Source organism: Sipha flava, unplaced genomic scaffold (assembly GCF_003268045.1).
Source record: "Sipha flava isolate LNK unplaced genomic scaffold, YSA_version1 303_pilon_pilon, whole genome shotgun sequence".
In the NCBI taxonomy this organism is placed as follows: Eukaryota; Metazoa; Arthropoda; class Insecta; order Hemiptera; family Aphididae; genus Sipha; species Sipha flava.
In genome coordinates, this window is record NW_020272979.1 from 228,718 (window position 1) to 250,337 (window position 21,620).

The 21,620-nt window shown below is 28.4% G+C and overlaps 3 protein-coding genes across 3 annotated transcripts; 2 read left to right on the top strand and 1 right to left on the bottom strand.

Moving 5' to 3' along the window:
* On the bottom strand, positions 1-6,077 carry LOC112686268 (trafficking protein particle complex subunit 8). Its single transcript, XM_025558469.1, has 17 exons — positions 5,539-6,077; positions 5,296-5,457; positions 5,121-5,234; positions 4,873-5,038; positions 4,409-4,805; positions 4,240-4,340; positions 3,923-4,177; positions 3,574-3,853; positions 3,273-3,458; positions 2,952-3,216; positions 2,702-2,856; positions 2,446-2,628; positions 1,468-1,899; positions 1,084-1,413; positions 700-998; positions 545-634; positions 1-338 (listed from the first exon to the last, which is right to left on the bottom strand). Exons 1-17 carry the CDS (start codon positions 5,681-5,683, stop codon positions 86-88), a joined length of 3,813 nt encoding a protein of 1,270 aa, XP_025414254.1. The 5' UTR covers positions 5,684-6,077; the 3' UTR covers positions 1-85.
* Positions 6,078-9,763: 3,686 nt separating this feature from the next.
* On the top strand, positions 9,764-10,234 carry LOC112686292 (piggyBac transposable element-derived protein 2-like). The gene has a single exon (XM_025558503.1). It carries the CDS (start codon positions 9,764-9,766, stop codon positions 10,232-10,234), a length of 471 nt encoding a protein of 156 aa, XP_025414288.1.
* Positions 10,235-10,664: 430 nt separating this feature from the next.
* Positions 10,665-15,885, top strand: LOC112686293 (vigilin-like). The gene is made up of 10 exons (XM_025558504.1): positions 10,665-10,757; positions 11,660-11,862; positions 13,395-13,610; positions 13,863-14,045; positions 14,542-14,695; positions 14,781-14,959; positions 15,032-15,163; positions 15,231-15,377; positions 15,648-15,733; positions 15,873-15,885. The coding sequence occupies exons 2-10, from the start codon at positions 11,689-11,691 to the stop codon at positions 15,883-15,885; spliced, it is 1,284 nt and encodes a 427-aa protein (XP_025414289.1). The 5' UTR covers positions 10,665-10,757; positions 11,660-11,688.
* The last annotated feature ends 5,735 nt before the right edge of the window (positions 15,886-21,620 follow it).

Sequence of the window (21,620 nt, forward strand, 5' to 3'; positions counted from 1 at the left end):
AAGTATAATGTTTTTTTTTATGACTTTTTTCTTTTATGAAAAATAAAATATATAATAAATTGAGACCTAAGCGAAGTAGCAAAAATTAACTAGTTACCTCAGATTTAGGGTCTTTAATGACTAATAAAGAAGAAGAAGAAATAATTTGGGTTAGGAATGCATGTTGGGTAGACACATGTGGTCGTGCTAATATGTCAAGCTTAGACGTGGTTTTATAACAGCCTTGAGATGCAACTGCAGCATATAGTCTAATAGTGCGTGTGGCCAACACAGGCAAGAAAAATGGCTTTGGGTTTGTCATTCCAATCCAACAAAAATGCTGATTGTCGATGTCTGATCTAAAAAATAAACAAAACTGATTTAATATAAAATCTTATTATTTTGCATAATTGTTTAAAATTGAATATTAAAGGTAGTCAATACACAAAATTTGTTAAATAAATATAGAAAAGTTGATAATTAATTAAAATTACAGTAATTATTAACTCAACATTATTTATATAGACATAATTACATTAATAAAAAATGAATGAATAATACTAACTTTGAACTAGCCGTATCTGTTTCAATTTTAACTTCAACTTCATGTTCAACACAATTCTTAAGTATTATCAGTACAGACACAATACACATTCTATAAAATTAAAGATAAATTTATAACTTCAATATACTGAACAATACTATGAAAAGGAAACTTACTTTTTGTCAACAAATGAATGTGTAATAGTACTAGGATGTGAAAAAGCAACAATAAGTAACCGATTCATAGGCGATTCTAACAATCCTATTGTATCATTGAGTAAAGGAGTCCCATCAAATGGATGTATATTTCGATCAGGTCCAAATATTTTTAATCTATTGATAGGCTTAGTAATATATTTTGATGAATCTAAGCATCCAAATTCAGGCCATGCAACACTTGCATTTAATTTAGTCAATGAAACCCTGTGAATACCACATATAATTCTCAATTGATTTGAATGATCTTTGATTACCACCTAAAAATAAACTAAAGTAATAAGATATATAATCAAAAAAAAAAAAAAAAAAACTGTATGAATCAATTAATTCAGATCACATTACCTGCCATAAAATTGCCAAAACGAGATCAATACATTTCATAACTTTTGATTGAACTTTATGTCTATCAAACTTAGGCATTTTAGTTTCTTTTGATGATTTGGTCATACAAACAAATTTCTCACACATGTCAGATTGTGCAAATTGTTCGTTATCAAAATTAATTTTAGAAATACCATTTGCATTTATTCGACAAGCTTGTAAGAATAAATGACATGACTGTTGTTGATCTAAATCTTGTAAACTTCCTTGAGGGTATATCTTTTTAGATAGAGTCCATTCTGAGCTGTATAATAGTACTTGCTTTAATTTTACTTGCTCCATATCATTTCCCTGAAATAATAATTTATTGAAAAATAACAACTAATTTAGAAATTAAAAACTTACCTTATATAAATTATGAACCGTTGTTTTAAGATTAAGGGTTTCACTATTTTGGTTTGCGAGTAACGCTGAAGCAGAAATCCTTACACAAGGTTTTGCTGTCATAATCCAGCTAGCTCTGCATAATCTGTACTCGAGTTTTTTTGTTTCAAGTTGAGATTCATAATAAAATAATAAGTCAAGAGTGAAAGATTCCATGTCTGGACTGTTGAAACAAAATTCTACTGTATTTTTTGAATTTGGAAGCATTTGAAATGGTAAACTCCGAACTTTTTTGTTCTTACAAGAATGATTGGATTCAGAGAAAAATGAATCTTCAATGGAAGTTGAAACAAAAATTTTATGCAATGGTATTGGGCCACTATTTTCTAATGTCAATTGTATAACATTCATTTCACCAATCAATGTATTCACTTGATTACCAACAAAATCAACCTAAAATCAATAAAAATCAGTATGACATAATATTATTTTTAATTTAACATTATCTTCAACTCTCTAATTTAAAAAAAAAAACAATAAATTAAGCTAATACGTAAAAATATTTAAATTTTGTTTTTTAAACTATGACAACATATTCAATTATATTTTCAGTAAGTGACAATCAAACAAATGGCATAAATATATTTTTCAAAAATCCATGTTGATTTCTAAATTATAAATTTTTAATTAATTTATAATAATAATAATACATGGCAATACTAATACATAGCATAAAAAAGTAAGAGTGAAGGACATTAAATTATCATAAATTGACAACTAATTAACAACAATAATTGTAGAGTAGAAAATATGAATTAGTGTTTAAATTCTGCTATATTTAACTTTAATTCTACATACTCATATTGCAATAGCAAATGTCAAGTACTTTAACCATTTATTTTATTAAGATGGTCCATTACATATACATTTTCTCATAACTCATAAAACTTTAATACATGTATATTTAAGCAATTAATTAATTAATAAACTGCTTACTACCTTCAATAAAGAAGTTGGAGGCTGAATATTAAATTTTATAGAACTTAATGTCTCAAAACATTGCCAACCATTTATCACTCGTTTAACTGTGTCATCACTCATAACAGATGGAATAATTAGGCTAAACTGAATACCAGTTATAGATAAAATCCCAATACTTCTAGTTTTCAAACCAAGAATAACCTATAGGTACAGAAATGAAAAACATTAAATTTAATTGATTTACATTATTAATATGTATATATATATATATTACTTGGGTTGTACTAGAAGGTGCTAACAGTAATTCATCTAAAACTTGTGGTTCTACCAATATTTTTCCTTCATCAAAAGCATATGTCAATGATAAGTTTTCAATGCATAATGATATATTCAATGGATTTGATAATAACATTTGGACTTGTACCAATTCTATTGACATTTAATATTGTACGGACAATATGAATAATTGAACTTAAAATAATTACAATGTTAGATAAATCTAATTAAAAAAAGAGTTATTTTACCATTTTCATACAACACATTTTTAATTGTATCATTGCTACCATGAAAAGCAAAGGTTGGTTTGAATATTAATGGAGGTATTCCTCGAGCTTCTGTAATTAAATCTTCTTCCATTTTATACCACCTGGGATCCAGTAAATCTTCATCAAAACAATGTTCTTTGGTAATAATACTATCTGCATTTAATAATATTTTGATTTTTTTCTGATCTATGAGAGGCAGAGCTAAATTGATGATAGAAGAATCATTTTTTTCTGCTGCATATTCCTATAAATGTTAATCCCTCTAAGATAATGTACATTTAAACATTTCATTTATTATACCAGTTTAATATTCAAATAATCTCTCAGAATAGCAGATTGCTGTTCTGGTGGTTGACTTGAAGCTCTGGCCAATAATTTTGAATAAGCTTCAGAGGCTTGTTTAATGTGTTTCAAAAATGTTGCCTGCCGACCAATAGCTGTTTGTATATGGTCTTCTGCTAACGTCCAATGAGTACCTTCAAAAACCTATAATAATATGAATTCAAATTCAAAACTATTATTTGTTATTATATTACAGAATAAATTAATTATAATTCAATACTGGCTTACAATTAAATTATGATTAATTAAAAAACTGTACCTGATATGCTTGTTGGTAACAGCTTAGAGATTGTTTTCTTTGTGATGCTTTTGAGTATCGATGGCCAGCCAATACCATATGAAAAGCATATTTCCTTAACATAGGTGGTTTTTGAGATTTCAGAAAAGCATATGCAGCCTGTTCTAATAATAAAGCACTACGTAAATCTGAGTCTTCATTTGTCATCTGAATAAACATTTTTGCTGCTTCTCCATACATTTCCCGACTGACAAGTAATTCACATAACAATAATGTAGCTCTTGTGGCAAATTGTGGAGCCCTACATATTAGAAATAACAAATTAATTGTTAAAAGTACTTAAATATTAATTAAAATTATAAATATTGACCTGCAAGTATTCAAATATGTTAATACACTTTCATTAGCATATTCTATGGTTTTTTTTATATCACATATACCAGGACACATTAAAGCACAAACTGCAGCCATTTCAACAGCACCACTATATAATAACCACGCATTGTCTGCACTAAAGTCTCTTTTTGCACTCTGATACAATGGAAAAGCAAGAGACCAAGCCCCCAAAATCATGTATAAATCAGCTAAACGTCTGGTTTGAAGTTCTGGTGAATCACTATTATAACTAAATAAAATAATAACATTAAAATATTACAATAATATGAATACAATTGTTTTTTTACTAACACTACTGTAGGTGGAAGAGTTGCTGCAGTAGGTTTATTTGTGCTAAACCATCTTTTGGTAGCACTCAAAAGTGACCGACTTACACCTTTTTTGTTTGTTACCTAAAAAATTAAAAAATGATTTATAATATTATTAAACTTAAAATAAATAAAAATATATGATTGAATACCGATTCACTTAAAGATTGTATCTGAGATTCAATATAAGGTATTAATGATCTTGAAACAAAATGTTTAGTCAATTCTCTTATATTGTTATAATCATTTTCATCTAAATAAGCACCATATACTTTTTGACTATCTTTTTTTGATTCACCATTCAAGTTCTTGCTATACTCTTGTGGACTTAATGGATGCATAAGAGAACCATCTATATTTAAATTTTTCTCAAATTCTCCACTCTGATCATGAGTTTCAGTACTATCATCTGAGTTGAATGAATTATTTAAATAATCCCATATACCTTTCGTTGATTCGGTTTTAGGACCTTTACATGAATTTAATCTAAGAAGATGGCAACTACTGTGTCCATATGTTGACTGTAAGGTTTCAATAATTTTATTGGATCTAAAATAAAAATAACTAGTAAATGATTTAAAATATCAAATATATTAAATGTTAAATATAAAATTACGTGCTCAAATCAGGATCTAAACCATCATGTAAAACAACATAATATCTCAATACTGTAGTATGAAACCATTTAGGTGATTGATTTTGATTAGGTAAAATTGATTGTTGCACTTGTTGTGTTAATTTTGTAACTTGTTCTTCATCAGAAGAGCTTATTACCATTATACCTGATGTTAAATAATAGTGAAGAAAATTTGGTTGTTCAAAATAGAAGAAAAGTATAAAAAATAAAATGTTTAAAAAGGATACATCCTAAAAAATGTCTAGTATATTCATGATCTGATACGTTTTGAATCTGTAAAAATGTTGTTCTCCACTTTGTAAACCATGGTGTGTTCTCAGGTATTATAAGTTCTCGTCCACCTATTAAGTATACAATCATAACATCAAATATTCAAAACAATAATAGCAATGAATGCATTACCTATATGAACTGTGATGTTACATGGATCGGTAGTAACATTAACAGAATCCTGTAAACGACTCCTCTCTTTGGTTACAGGCAATGGTGGGCTATTCATATTGGAAAATGCTATTCGTAAATGAGCAACAGTTATCGTACTGCCACTTGGGTCTTTGAAACTAACTAAATACAAAAATACACTGCTGTATTGACTGGGAACCATTGAAATCAGAAAAACATCAAAATACAGATGGGTTTCCTTACCGTCATCTAACCGTGCAAATGGATTGAGCAATTCGCAAAAGCTGAGATTATTTTTCCGACACATCTCCTGCGCCTTATCCGAACACAAAACGGCCACGTGCGGGCAGAATATGCTTCGGACGAAATTGTTATCGTCATAAGCCATTTCACCGTCGAGTCGACGGACGCAAATCAAACGGTTAAAATCGCCGGCGGATATCGAACCGCATAGGACGATGTACTGTACCGATCACAGGTCGTCGTGCCACGCCGCCACAACAACGATCTGGTTGTTGTCGGGGGCCGCACCGCCGTAAAGCTGAAATAATAGCAAAAATTGAAGAATTCAAAATTTGAAAACCAATATTAAATAATTTGTTATATAGCCGATGAAAGTATTATATTATTGTGACGGATATTTTATTATTATTATAGTGATATAGATCGACGACGGAGTGACGTCACGTAGTGCAGCAGTTTCATTATCACTTTTTGGAAAACTATCACAAATTATATTTATAATTTTATGTAATCTATAACACTATCATCATCTAGACTACTATCATTGATTTGTGCCCTGTTCAAGAGAGGAGAGTCTAAAAACATGAATGCACCTTATGCATTCTGCGCATGCGCGTAATTTATTCATTACTATCATAATGTTAGGCTATATATTATCAATATATCTTATCAATCACTATAATATAATTATAATAATATGAGTTATGAATAAAACTATTTAAAATTTAATTACGTTTTATGTAAATAATATACTGTCATTTTATTTTAGTTGTTAAAGAATAATTTTCAGTTTCAACTCTACTGTAATGTACTTATATTTTTTAAAAAAGTTGCGAAACAGCATTAGCAACCAAATGTATCTAGCCATCCAGTAACATTAGTTGGTTTTGATAATTCATACCTGTACTTACTATTAAAATAATGTAATTTATATAGATATTAGATAATATTGAATTTTTATGTTTAAGATGTTCGTGAATTGTATTGTTAATACTCAATAAAACATTTAATAAATAGCCTCTGTGTAATAAATTTTGATAAAGTCTGGTTTATGAAATGCTCAAATAGGTAATTGGGTAAATGTAGATATAAATAAACATTATTAAAAGCTATCTCAACATATTAGATAGTTATTGCTGTTTTGATTTTTTTGTTTTAACATAATACTTCTATTTAATTATTTTAAATACAATAAAAAATGGAATTTAATTGTAGTATTTACAAAAATCAATTTTCTACTAAGTTTACACTTACAAGGCATTTGAAAAATAACATGATATAATAAATTAAGTAAAACAAAAATCATCTAAATGTATTACTTGTCCTAAGCTAACATTTTCTAAAAAAGTTTTATTAATAAATCATTTAAATGATCATCATGGAATGTGTATTGAAAAAGAAATTATTAACTTTTCAAATATGTCTGGTACGTATAATAGTTTAGTTAGTAAAAATATGCTTTTAATCATTTTTAATAATATACAATTCATTAAAATCTAGAATTTAAAAGCTGATTAAAAGAGTATTGCCGGGTTGCATGAACGTCCGTTTAACGTTTAACAAGCCATTAGCGCGCTAACGGCTCGTCAAATTTTTATTGATTCGTTAAGCAATCTTTAAACGTTCAATAGTTTTAACGGGCCGTTAAAATATAGGTTACCAGCTCATTAAACTAATGGGCCGATTTTGGCTCTTTAAATTTTAATCATTCGATAATCCTACAGTTATCAAACGTACGTTTTTAGGTGTCAGTAGTACCATTGATTATAAATATTATCGTCACTGTACACTGTAGTTGGTCGTATCTACTTACTATATTTTACTTACTAGTTATAACTGAAAATAATAAAAATGTCAAGTTCTGATACAAGTTTATCAATTTTCGTTGATGAATTTGTTTTGGATATTTTGTATCATTTATCTAGACCAAGGTTACTTAGAGATCGATCAAATCCTTTGGAGGAATTCGACGATCTCAATTTTAAGTGTCGATTTATGTAAGGTGTTTTAAAAATATATATAGCCTATATATTGTTATAAATTTAAATGTTAATAACGCCAAACTAGTTTTATAATATTATTTATATTCTAAATATGTATTAAGTTTTATTTATAACAAAAATCTAAAAATATCCCATTATAATGCAGTAAAAATTATTAATAATCCTACCGGCCCATCCGGACTTCCCACCCCACCACCCTGGCCAAGTTCACTCATATATATTATTATCATAATATATAGGTAAGAACTACAGACATTGGACTGTTTGACATTGACATTAGACAACTACAGACTAAAATGACATTGGCGTAACTAGTCCTTTAAGTATGGGGGATGGCTAGATTACAAAAAAATGTTTTGTAGAGAATTTTTTTTAATTAGATTATTATTTATTGGTTTCTATTGATGTTAACTGGCTTGAATAATTATTCGTTTATATGAAACAATATATTTTTTTTATAGTGCAGGCAAAAATAAAGTTAATACTAATTTCTTAGTATTATATTTATTATTTATTTACTAGTGTATAAGCACATACATTTACCCAAAAATTCGGGCAGGGGGGTCGCAGGCCACTCCTAGTTACGCCTACGATGAATGGTAGTTTAATAAAATTACACTAAAATGTACATCATTTTTAAATTTAAAAACAGGTTATCAAAGGAAACATTTGGTTTTTTTATGTAATTTGATTGGAGAAGAATTACGCAATTCTCGTAGAAGTTTCGCGATTTCTCCAAAAATTCAAATTTTAGTAACAGTACGTTATCACGCAACAGGAGAATTTCAAGTATTTTAAATAATATAATATAATATATTACTTTAATATTTTCAATAATGGGCATAAAAGTCAATACCAAGTCAATTAATAGCTATTTTTCCCTTTTGGTAAAGTTTTTTCCTCTCAGCCGTTTTTGTGTATGTTCAGCCATTTTTTATATTATATAATTGAAATTATAGAAATTGAAAAAACAATAAAATTATAAAATAAGTACAGATCTAAAACCCCGAAGACAGATTAAAAACTTGTAGAATTTAGCAATTGTTATTATACATATTCAAAATAAAAGTTCAAACAGCTGTTGATATGGTATCTAGATCATAAGATATTATCACTTTTTCTGTGATAAACCTAAATTTCTACACAAACCACGGTAACATGTTCAATACCAATATATTTTTATTGTACGATTAGTGCAACCCAAACTCTTCTGTAAAAATATTTAACTGCTCGTTAGAACTAATCATTAAATAAATTTAAAGTTCGGTTTCATACAACCCGGTATATGAATCGGACAATAAATGTGAATATATCCTCCAGACAGGAAATAACTCATATTATTATAATAATACACAGATATCTATATTATACTGGATAACGAACTACCGATGTTTTCCATTGAAAGAAGTGAAGCCCGGGGACGCAAGATTATCATACGTCCGCCATGTTTTCGGCTGGCAAAACATTATTACTTTACACTATATAAAATAATTGAACACACTAAATTATTAAATTAAACATTTTTCATTACGTTTAAACAAAATTAAATTTCATTACAGAATTGAGAATATTAATTTAAAATTGCACTATTGATTATATTATACTCGTAATCAATGAGTATACAATAAATATTAAATATATTATAATATATTACTTTAATATTTTCAATAATGTGATTAAATATTGAGATTGAAATTCAACCAGTTTGGTAAAAAACGACATTTTAATTGATTTATTTCCATTTACAAGTCCAGAGGGCCCTACAACAGTAATATATGATTTATCAATGTTTACTGTATACCAACAACCATTTTAAAATGTTTATTTACTGATGTAATTGTTGATCAAATAGTTCATCATACTAATTTATATGCATATCAAAAACAATTGAAAACAGGAAAAGCTTTTATGCGAACAAATATATCTGAAATTAAATGTTTTATTGGAATGCAACTTCTAGTGGGTATCAAGAAGCAATGCAGTTATAGGGATTATTGTTCAACATCACCCTATTAGCATGATACTTATATAAGTTATTTAATGCCAGTAAATCGATTCGGTTAGTTATTATCTCACTTACATTTGAATGATAATTCACTTATTCCGAAAAAAAATCAGCCTGGGTATGATAAATTATACAAAATTAGGCCATTTATACAGACTCTTCTTAACAACTTTCAAAGAGCGTATAATCCTCCAAAATAATTGCGATTGACGAAAGTATGGTAAAATTCACTGGTCGAAATTCTAACAAACAATATATGCCGAAAACCCCGATAAAGAGGGGATTTAAAATTTGGTGTTTAGTTGACAAACAAGGTTATTTATGGAACTTTGAAATTTATACGGGAAAAGTTGGTGAAAAAGCTGAAAAACAATTAAGTGCTCGTGTAGTAAAACAACTATCTCAACCTTTACAAAAAAGAAATCATTGTTTATTCTTTGACAACTATTTTACCAGCTACCCTCTAATGACATATCTAAAATCAAAAAATATAAATGCATGTGGAACAGTCAATCCTACAAGAAAATTTTTACCAGCATTGAAAAACGATAAACATTTAACATTAGGAGAATATGATTGGTCTATAGATGAAAAATCTACATCAATTGTTAAGTGGCGTGACAAAAGAATAATGAGTTTGTTGTCAATTTTTCCCAACGGAAACTACGCAAGTTCAAAGACGATGTAAAGATGGATCAACTACAATGATGTCATGTCCTATAGTATTGAGCGAATATAATAAGCATATGAATTGCGTAGATAAGTTCGACCAAAATAAGAAATCCTGTCAGATAGACCGAAAGGCAAAAAACGGTTGCAAAAACTTTATTTTTCAATTCATTGATGCAGCAGTAGTTAACTCTTATGTCATATATAAATTACAATCAGGTAACAATATAGTTTTTTTTTAATTTTTTTTATTAATTATTTATTATAATTTTATCAAAAACTTTATTTACAATAATTTAGGTATGAATATAACTATGGAGAATTTTCGTCGCGAAATTTCTAACGATTTGGTTTCAAAAACGCTGGTCGAAAAACGATCAATTCAGAACGTTTCAAAAGAACAGACAGTAGCTGTGAAAAAATATAAGCCACATGTAAATTCTACGATAAGATTCGAGCAAGCTGCTCATCAACCTAAAAGAGGAACAAGGAGGAGATGTGCAAAATGCAGTACTAAACAAAAGGAAATTCGAACGGAATGGGTATGCTCAGTATGCGATATTCCTTTGTTTGGGAAAACAAAAAAATTGTTTTGCACTATATCACAAATCATTATAATAGTACATTTCAATTGTCTTTTAAGTTTTAAAATTAAGTCATTAATGTAATTTTAATTTCATGATATAATATTATATATACTCGTATAAATGCAATTTAACTTGTATGGGTAATTTTTTTTTAACATTTCTGTTCAGTATTTTTAATATTAATAAAAGGATGATAAATATTTAATTGTATTTATATAATACTTATATTTTACAGGCCTATGCCTCGAAATTATACATATTATACAATACATTTATTACATAATTTTTGTACAAATAATATATTAAATAAATATATAGTAAAAAAGTGTTTATGATATTTGTATACTTTGGTAGTGTAACATAAAACTAAACACTTAATGCATGGTGGAACATACGTCATCCCACTAACGACAACTCTTTAACACCAAAGTCTTATTATTTACTTGAATAATAATTTATTATATCACATAAATTTTTCTAAAAAAAAATCTTCTGTGCAATATAGGTCAAAATAGTTATGAAATCCCGTGCATGAAAGAGTTAATATTTAAATACATTTTTGATTTTTATATGAACATTTTATTTTTTCAATCGATTATCGTTTGATAATACAGACTTAAAACATTACATTACTAGTCGTTATTAATCGATATAGAATTATATTTTGCATATTTGTAACTATTGGTGATTTAGTTTGTTAGTTGTTTATAGTTATAGAAGAACATTTAGTTGATTTATATGACGTATCACATCACTTTCTGAAGCATAATACTGGTTGAACATTGATATCGAATTCGAACGAATTAAATTTTTTTATTCACTCGCATTTTGATTTTAGAGTTCAGATTTTGTTTCAGGAAAGTAATTGTCTAGAACATAAATTACAATGATGAAGAATGTATCAATGGTGTCTGGCCAAACGAGTTCAGGAGATGCTATGAGTAATGGCAACAACTACGATCTTGCATTTCCAACTTTGCCAGTTTTGAAAACTTCGGAGAAAATTGGGACTGCACAATTTAAAAAACGGAGTAATTTTAAATCTTCAACGGTGAACGAAGTAATTTATCATGCCATTTTAATAGTAATTAATAAGTATTAGAACGATCAGTCTGATATTGACTTGTAACACGGTCGCATGTCAGTGCGATTATAATTTGCCCGTTCCGTTACCGCAATTTTAGTTAAGTTACTCTATTAGTTTATTTAAGTTAAGTTAGTTCAGTTCACGGTATTATACAAGTATTCACGGTATTATATATCGTATTTATGCGACTTCACTTTCAAGATGAACAACATACCCTTTCCGCTTACTACCAAACCCAAACGGTCGCTGCTATCATAGCATAATTCTCCAATCCATACGGGGAAAAACACTAAACTATTAGTTTCGCCTAATCGTTTCACTGTCTTTTCGAGCAAAGTGGACAAAGAAATCAAACTCGACACCTCCTATGACGTACATAATATAACCAAAGAATCTTTTGTTTACCATCAATATAAAAACATCGGGACACTATATATATCAGATGCCCTATGGGAATTAGATTCCCGCAAAAGAATTACGAATATTATTCAAAATGGCCATACGCTTCCGCTGTTCATTGTTGCAATTAATCCAAATACAATTTTTAATGAATCATCAATGTTGCACACTAAAATTTAAGTCGAATTACCCAATAAGACTTTTGGTGATTCATCTCAGTGTCTAAATTGACATAGCTACGGTCACTCTACGCTAACTATTAACATCACCATACCGGAAATGATGGTGATCCTTCATCCTTCACGCTGTGTTAAACGCAGGGGAAATCACTCTTGAAACAGTTACATCAAAGAGAAAGGCAGTTTAACCAAGTGCGGCTTTTGCGCGGGTGATCATACTTCCAACTATAAAGGTTGTTCTAAACATAAATTACTTCTTAAACGTCGCAAAACAACCTACTTGTAATCATCAAAATAAAAATATTGTACTCACGTCTCCTCTTATCAAACTTTTTTCCAAAGCTTTTTGCGCCTCCATCACTGGTTCTAATAATATCCAATTACCAAATAGTCCTATGGATGATATACCGTTTTCCAATTTATCTCAGATCTTCTGGCATTAATAAATCTTATATTTACCTTTCTTTTATAATTATAGCTCTTCTATGCAATCACCTTACTCCTAAGCCCAAATTCTTTTCTACTTTATTCATTTAAATGATCACGTCTTTAACCAGTTGATATGTTATCCGTTACTTTAAATTTTAATTGGTCAATTAAAATTAACTCGTATTTTATAATTATCTCAAATTATTATATTTTACTAATATTATTTTATGATAATGATTATTGTATATTAATTTTAAAATGCATACTTAGTTATCTTACATGATTTAATTGTTGAGCTATAATAACTTTGTGTCAAAAGTTAAATAAAAAATAACATAAAAATTATAGAACGATAATTTACATATTAAAGAACATCATTATTATGATTTTAAATAACATTTTTCTGTATGAATAGTAATAGTTTAGAAAGTTTTTGTTGATTTATATCTAAAATATAAATAATAAAATATCTTAATTTTTATTTTGTAAAATTTATAGATAATTACTATACCTGCCCAAGACAGACATTGGGACAGGAATAGTCAATTAGAGCATGAAAAATGTAAGGAAGCATATATGAAAATTGGGAAAGAGTGTAATGTAGGAATAGAGATTTGTGTTTCAAAAACCATGGATCTGACTTTACAAATCAGCGGCAATAGAGTTAATGTTGAACGAGCAAAACAAAAAATTATCACCTTCGAACAAACTCAAGTAAATAAATTTTAATTAAGTTGGAATTAATAAGATAAACTGATAAAAATAATATTTATTATATTGTTGTGTACAAATTATGAATAATTTATTATTATTATTATTATTATTTTTTAATATTATAATATATAAATGTGCATAATAATTTAAAATGTTTAATGAATCATTTGTTATTTTATAGTTTTATTATGGATAAATAAATAAAAAAATATTTTTTTTTTAGCAATTTTAACTAAAACATTAAAATTTCAGATTAAAACTACTACTACACCGTTTCCAAAAGAACATCGAGGTACGTTATTGGGCAAACAAGGACTTAATCTTAAGAATATTGAAAAACGTACAGGAGCACGTATTCAAATACCGTGTATGAAAAATTCGGCTGACATAATTTGTATAACTGGAACAAAGGATTCCACGAAAAAAGTAGTTCAAGTATGTATCAAAATTATGTTTTAATGAATCAGAATTTAAGTTTAACACATTAAAGTAAATTAATTTTCAAAAAGAATGGCTAGAATGAATAGGTTGGAGAAAAATTGACAAAATAGATAATGCCTATTTTCAAAGTGGTTAATTGTGACCGTACTAGTTTATTTATTTTATTAATTAAATTAAAATTAAATCTTTTAATAAATATTTGAAAATTTCACGATTTCTAAATTAAAATGCCGATAATTTTTATTATACTTTTATAGTAAAAAATAAATTAATGAGGATTTTAATATTGAATTTTGATATAACTCTATACAAATTCAATGAACTTTTAATTTTAATATTACTTATAGGTTTAAAAGTTTTTAAAAGATTTCTAATGTTTTTTTTTAGAAAAAAAATTACAAGTATTATGTATTAACGAAATCGGGTATTTTAATAAATTTCCATCAAATAGTTTCTTTCCTAATTTTTTAATAATTAAAATTTTTGTTAGGAATTGGAGGAAATTATAATTAAGTTGAAAAGTAAAATTGAAAAAGAAATAACAATTGATCAACGTCACCACGGAGCGATAATTGGATTCAATGGTGAAAAAGTTCGAGAACTTCAGAAAATATTTAATGTTAAAATTATATTCCCCAGTCCAGGTAATTAATAGTATTAATAGTATTAATATGTTTATATTTTTTGTATTTTGAGAGTTTATAAATAATATTTGGTTCGATATTTTAGTTGAGGCTAGAAATAATTTAGTTAAAATACAAGGTTTGAACGATGATGTAAATAAAGCATTTAAATCATTAGCTAAATTGGCCGAAGTATTGGATGAAATCAACTATGTGTTGGAAATTCCTATTTTTAAACAATTTCACAAACTTAGTGCTGGAAAGAGAGCAATATTTATAAAAAAGGTAATTATTATTTATTAACTTTTGTGATTCGACCTTTAGAAATATTGTTATTTATATAATTGAATATTCTAGATTAGAGAAGAGACTGATACGAGAATTTTTTTAGCACGTGAAGGAGACAATAAAGATGTTATTAAAGTCATGGGCAATAAAAGAAAAGTTTTAATCGCTTATGATATGATTAAAGAAATACAAAATGAAATAGTTGGTTTTTTATGAAAATTATTTATTTTTCAATTTTATTATTAATTTATCAATCATGTATTTTTAGGGAGACATAATAACAAAGGAAATGGTGTTGGGAAATGTTAAAGTTAGAAATGCCATTGTAAATCTTGGGAATAAATTCATTCAATCTATAAAAGAAGATTGTGGGGATAATGTGACATTGAATTTACCAACTGTTAAAGGAGATAATGTAAGAATATACTCATTTATTATACTTATAAATTAAAATGACAATTTAATCAATTGTATAAGTTATTATATGCGTGATATACGCTTAGACATCGATTCGAACCTGGCCTCTGGCAGTTTCTCTCTTTGAGCAGGAGACGATTGTTTCAAGAGAAGAAATTGCTCCCCCTCCCCTAATACAATAAGTAAATTTTCAAGAAAATTTCCCAAATGCTAATATCTATTAAAAAAGTAGTAAACAGTTATTTTAAAGCTAAAATTTAATTCATAGACTATAGTTATCAAAGGACCTGAAGATGATGTTAAAAATGTTATTACACAAATTCAGACAATGGTTGATGAAGTTCATAAATATGTGTATGATTTAAAAGTAAATCCGAAGTTTCACAAATATTTAATTGGAACAAATGGAGTCAATGTTAAAAAGGTCTGTTGTTAAAATAATTTAGTATAAGGGTACAATGTGTTCATTTATGATTTTATACTTGGATTCCAGATCAGATATTTAACGAATACAAGAATAATTTTCCCGTCTGAAACTGATTCCACTAATGAAAATATAACTATTGTTGGTAAAAAAGAGAATGTTAATAAAGCAAAAGCAAAATTTGAAGTTATGATAACCGATATTGGTAATGTCATCGAAGAACATGTAGAAATCAATGAAAAATATCATGGCACTTTAGTGATCAATCAAAAAGAATGTTTACACGAATTAGAAAAAGAATGTGGCGATGTTAAAATTGAATTTCCTAATCTTGGTGCTGGAGATAGAGTTGTGATTAGTGATAGCAAAGCAGATGCTGCTCATTCTAAACAAAGACTTTTAGACCATGCTAAAGTTTTGGTATGTATAATTCAATACAAATGCACGTGTATTAAACTAACCTGTTTATTTTTATTGAAATTGTATTGAGGTTATATTTACATAATTGTTTTATCGTTAAATTATTAATCAATAATCGTGTTACACAGCGTCGTAGCAGTGGTGCAGTAGATGCGACGCACCGAGGCCTTCGTGATTTGGGGCCCTCAATTCAAAAGAAAACTGTTATGAACAAAAATAGAAGCTTGCGTTAACTACAACCAATTGTTTGTTTTGATTTTTGTTAGAAATAAATAATAAAAACATTTTTTTTTTTTCAAAATCTCATCAACGTCTTTTATTGTTAGATTAGTCAAAATAATTAAACTAATAAATTGAAATGTAATTATAATGAAATAAAATATATTAAATACGATAAATTTAATATAAAAATTACTATATTAACAAACTTATTGTTAATTGTTGATTATGTTTTTTTAGTATTTTGGGTTTGGCCCCCTCCACCCCTCCATTTTAAAATCCTGGCTACGCTACTGAAAGATAAAATTCTTTATTACATAAAGTGAACTAAACTATAGTCATTAATATTTTTATTCCATATTAATTGATGTAAAAGAATAGAGGAGGATTATTAAAGAGTTCTAATAGTGTTTTTAAATTACATAAATTCATTGGGAATTTTTTGATCAAACTGACCTGCTATTTTACTTCTATCTGGTTTATCTGTAAAAATAATAATTTCAGCCAAGAATGATTGTTATAATTTCAATATTTTACAAAATATGACGTGTTCCAATAATTTATTTTTACAAAATCTTACATTAAGTTTAGTAATAAGTAATAGTAATCTGTAAAAATATTTATAAATACAATTACATCATGTTGCTGAAGCAAAAACTTCAAATATTGTTAATAAACGACATAAATTAACTAAATTAGTTGTATTTTATAATTTGTGATAAATATTGTATGTTTTAATTTTAAACTAATATATTAAAAATGTTTATTTCGTAAAAAATACAGTATTTGTTTTTTTCTCTTAATTATATTTAACTTATATGACTTTTCATTTATTTAAATTTTACTTATTGAAGAAATAGTAAGAATAGTAATCAGCAAGTATTTAATATTTTTTTGCCGACCGAAAACGTGGTAGATGTATGATAAGAACACTTCCGCCAGATTTCATCATTCTTGATGATAAATTCGATGAGTAGTTTATCAAGTTAGTATAGAAGTCTATGTATTAAAGTTACGTAATAATATTATTTTACCCGTTCACCGCCGAGCAACATACGACAACAGGTTACGATACCGGCTAGATGGAACAGTCAGGGATTTTTACATTTCATTATGTATGATCTGATACTATTAGAGAATGTACCATTGGAAGAACAAGAATCAATGTAGTTTATGTCCTCATCATACAAATGCAGTCCGACAACAATTACATTATCTTTTCCTTGACAAACTTATAGGTAGAGGAGCTAGAAACAATTCTCAATATAGCCCAGACATAACATGGCCACCACGCAGTCCTGATTTTAACCCATGTGACTTTTCTTATGGGTTTTATGAACAAACAAGTTTATGTCAAAAAAGTAAATAATAGAGATGAACTTTTGATGAGAATTAATAATGTAGATGATATCATTCGTCACATGAAATGAAAAAAACTTGGAGTTCATTACATCGTCGTGTAGAAAAGTGCATATAAGTTAACGGGGGTCTCATTGAACAACTTTGTAAATAAAAATTGATTTTAAAATCAAAATGTATTTAATTATGATTTTTTTACAATGTTAAAGCTGTTTTAATTACTTATGTGTGTTAACTGATAACAAACTACTTTCTTCACTGTTTATCGTGAAGTGTTCTCATACGAATTGATGTATCATACGACTTTTTTTTTAGTCGGCGATTCAAGCGTGAAAAACACGCGACAAGCCTAAAAACAGTGTGACGTCTCAATTCATATGAGAATTTTGCAAAAAATATAACTAAAGTGTTTATTTTTACATTTAAGGTAATGTCTTAAAAATAAATTGAATAAACCAAAATTTTAGAGATTGAAAAAAATTTAAAAAAAAATCTACTTTGGGCCATCACAGCGGGTACATGTATACTAATGTCCTCGTCCATTCCAGAAACACTCTGTATATTTAAATTAAAGTAAAAAATCATGTTAAATAATCGTTATTTGAGATATGCCATTTAGTTTTATATAAGTATGGGTTTGAAATTCGGTAAGAAATTTATTAAAAATATGAACATGAACGTATCTAATTATATTACAGTGCATAGCAGTGGCGTATCCAGGATTTATTTAACGGGGGCGTTTTAAAATTTAATAAACTCATAGTAAGTGGAGGTTCTGCCCCCCACGTATTACATTTATAAACACCATGTATTTATATAAATTATTATATTAATGAAAATGATTTCACATATACTTACGTTTATTTAAATTATACCGTAAATAAGTTTGCTACTTGGTAAAATACCATAAAATATGGTCGATGGGGGGTGTTCCAACACCCATATCACCCTCCCCTAAATACACCCCTGGTGTATAGCTTCATTATCTTAACGCAGCATGTAGCGGTACGGAGGGCTTTCGAACGCACTCGTACGTACTTGTCAGAACGTAATATTGTGATCGCGAAAAAAATGTTTATTTTTCACTCTAACCTTGGATTCTAATTCAAGCAATACGTTGCAATGATTATCTCGATTTGTATTTTGGAAAAACCATTCTTTTTTTCCACAACATGTACGAGGGATCGATCGAGGCACATATTAAAAATTTTATTTAGTTAATTAAATATTTAAGTTTGAAATTCTGTATTTTTTTTGAATTTTCAACAATATTTATTGCAATTCAAATTACAAAAATTAAAAATGTGGCTAGATCGTTCCCTTTTAAATATTAAGGAGAACCCATATATTTTTTCAGAATGAAAATCGTGATAATTGTCGACACGTAGCGTTGAAATTAGGAACAGTAGTTTTTGTTAAAAAAAGACATGGTGGTGAGGCTCCTTAAGTGAATTGAATTGAGTGAATTGATCCACTAAAGCAGGCGCGTAGCCAGGGGGGTGTTACGGGTGTAGTAACACCCTCTTTGACTATGTTATACTTGAATCTTATAAAGGTAAAAATTCATCATAAATCGTGATGAACACATATTTATCATAACGAAATATATACATATTATGATAACACTAATGTAATGCCAGAACCCGGCTTATTATATTGTTTTATCTAATTAACTAAAGTCGTGAATTTGTATCGTTTTAAAATATAAAACACGATTTAAAATATACAAGAAGAAGCAAATAGTATATATAAGAAGCAAATGTTCATCTGAAATTTTAGTAAAATATTTAAACACTTTCTCATACATTAATATAATATACATGAACAGATATTCATGTATAATATACTAAAGTATTTGTATGCTTGTACAATAAAATATACGTAAAGTTATTATTTTGTTGTATAGTTTTGTCGATTAATTTTTAATAACACCCCCTTTTAAAATACCTACGTACCTGCATTAAAGTGAGTCATAATTCTCATATCTAGTATAGAGTATAGACTATAGTGTGATGACTGATTTATGTAAACAAATCCTTCACTACGCGTGCAAACTATTTTACTAAAAAAGAATTATTATACGACACCATTCGACCATTTGAGTAGGTACATAGGTACTTATGATTTTTGAACCAATATGGCGGTTAGTAAATGATTCGATATTATTCATTCAATACCAGGGGTGTACGGAAAGAACCTCTACGCGGTACACCCTAGGCAACGATTTAGTGATACTATCACTAAACGGCTAATCTTTCCACCACGGGGCACAGGTCTTTTAAATCACACATGATAAATAAAAACTCTAAGTCAATTATAAAAAGGCCCTTCTCGAGGCCAGCCCTGACGATAACCTCGATAAATACCGAGGGTTTGTCAAGTGACAAAGAAATACTCCCAGCAAATGTATGTAAGGAAACACTATGCGATATTATCTGTGTCCAGGAAACACATAAAGGCGACGAACGGGATAGACCAAAAATCCGAGGGATGAAATTGGTAGCTGAAATACTACGTGATAAACATGGAAGTGTTATTTTTACCAAACCTATGTTGGAAATAAAGTCATCAAATGTAACAAATTTTGAAGGAATAGAAATTTTAGCGATAGAATTAGCTAATTGCACAATTACATCATTATACAAACCACCTAATGTTCCATTTACTTTCCACAATCCTGATAATTTTAACAATTCAAGAACAAAAATAATAACTGGTGATTTCAATAGCCATCACATAGAATGGGGATATGAAAATACAAATGACGATGTAGGCCGAGTTGAATAATGGACAGATGGAAACCAATCGTCGATCATACATGGTACTAAGCTACCTCCATCCTTCAATAGTGCAAGATGGAAAAGGGAGTATAACCCAGATTTGATGATGGTCAGTGAAACTATTAGACAGCAGTGCGTTAAGACAATAGAAAACCAATCTTGCGCACCCAACATCGACCAATTGTATGTTCAATAAATGCTGTCCTTAAACTCACTATAGTGCCAATGAAAAGAAAGTTTAATTTGGCTAGTTGGAAAGGTTAATTGGAATGACTCCAGAACCGAACTTGATTCGGAGATAATAAAAATCGCTCCAACCACAGAAAATTACGAGATTTTTGAGAATATAGTTAAAAGAGCATCGAGAAATCATATACAAAGGGGCTATAGAACAGAATACATAACCGGCCTTTCTTCAGAGCTAATAGAATACATGAATATATACACCGAAATGTATAAGAAGGACCTTTTTAGATTTGAAACCATAAATAAAAGTGAATTTTTACTAGAAGCAATAGGTACAGAAAGGAAAACAAATTAGATAAATTTAGTAGAAAGCATAGATATGAAACACAGTAGCCATAAAGCCTGGTGCTTAATGAAGAAACTAAATAATGATCCAAAACAAAGGAATTCACAAGTTATAACTACATCAGATCAAATCGCGCATCAACTTCTCTTAAACGGAAAATATCAGAGCGATACAAACCACAAGAAAACCGAGAAAAAACACACAACTGTATATGAAGAATATGGGCACTTCAAAGAGCAATTCAACATAGAAGAACTAAACGAAGCCATAAAGATGCTTAAAAATAGGAAATCCGCTGGACTGGATGATATGTGTGTTGAGCAAATTAAGGAATTTGGCCCAAAAAACCAAACAATGGATACTAGAGCTGTTTATTGAAATAAGATCTACCTACAAACTACCCAAATTTGGAAAAAAGCTCATATAATAGCTCTTTTAAAACCAAGTAAAGAACCAACAAGTCCCAAAAATTTCCGGCCTGTATCACTATTATGTTACTTATACAAA

What these genes read in the sequence shown, in the direction of transcription:
- LOC112686268 (XM_025558469.1), bottom strand. Translation starts at nt 5,683, where the DNA reads ATGGCTTATGACGATAACAATTTCGTCCGAAGCATATTCTGCCCGCAC. An exon ending in TAACATCACAGTTCATATAG is followed by an intron (nt 5,235 to 5,295) that starts GTAATGCATTCA and finishes TATACTTAATAG; the next exon opens with GTGGACGAGAACTTATAATA. An exon ending in CACCTTCTAGTACAACCCAA is followed by an intron (nt 2,629 to 2,701) that starts GTAATATATATA and finishes CTGTACCTATAG; the next exon opens with GTTATTCTTGGTTTGAAAAC.
- LOC112686292 (XM_025558503.1), top strand. Translation starts at nt 9,764, where the DNA reads ATGGTAAAATTCACTGGTCGAAATTCTAACAAACAATATATGCCGAAA.
- LOC112686293 (XM_025558504.1), top strand. Translation starts at nt 11,689, where the DNA reads ATGATGAAGAATGTATCAATGGTGTCTGGCCAAACGAGTTCAGGAGAT. An exon ending in TCACCTTCGAACAAACTCAA is followed by an intron (nt 13,611 to 13,862) that starts GTAAATAAATTT and finishes TTAAAATTTCAG; the next exon opens with ATTAAAACTACTACTACACC. An exon ending in CCACGAAAAAAGTAGTTCAA is followed by an intron (nt 14,046 to 14,541) that starts GTATGTATCAAA and finishes AATTTTTGTTAG; the next exon opens with GAATTGGAGGAAATTATAAT.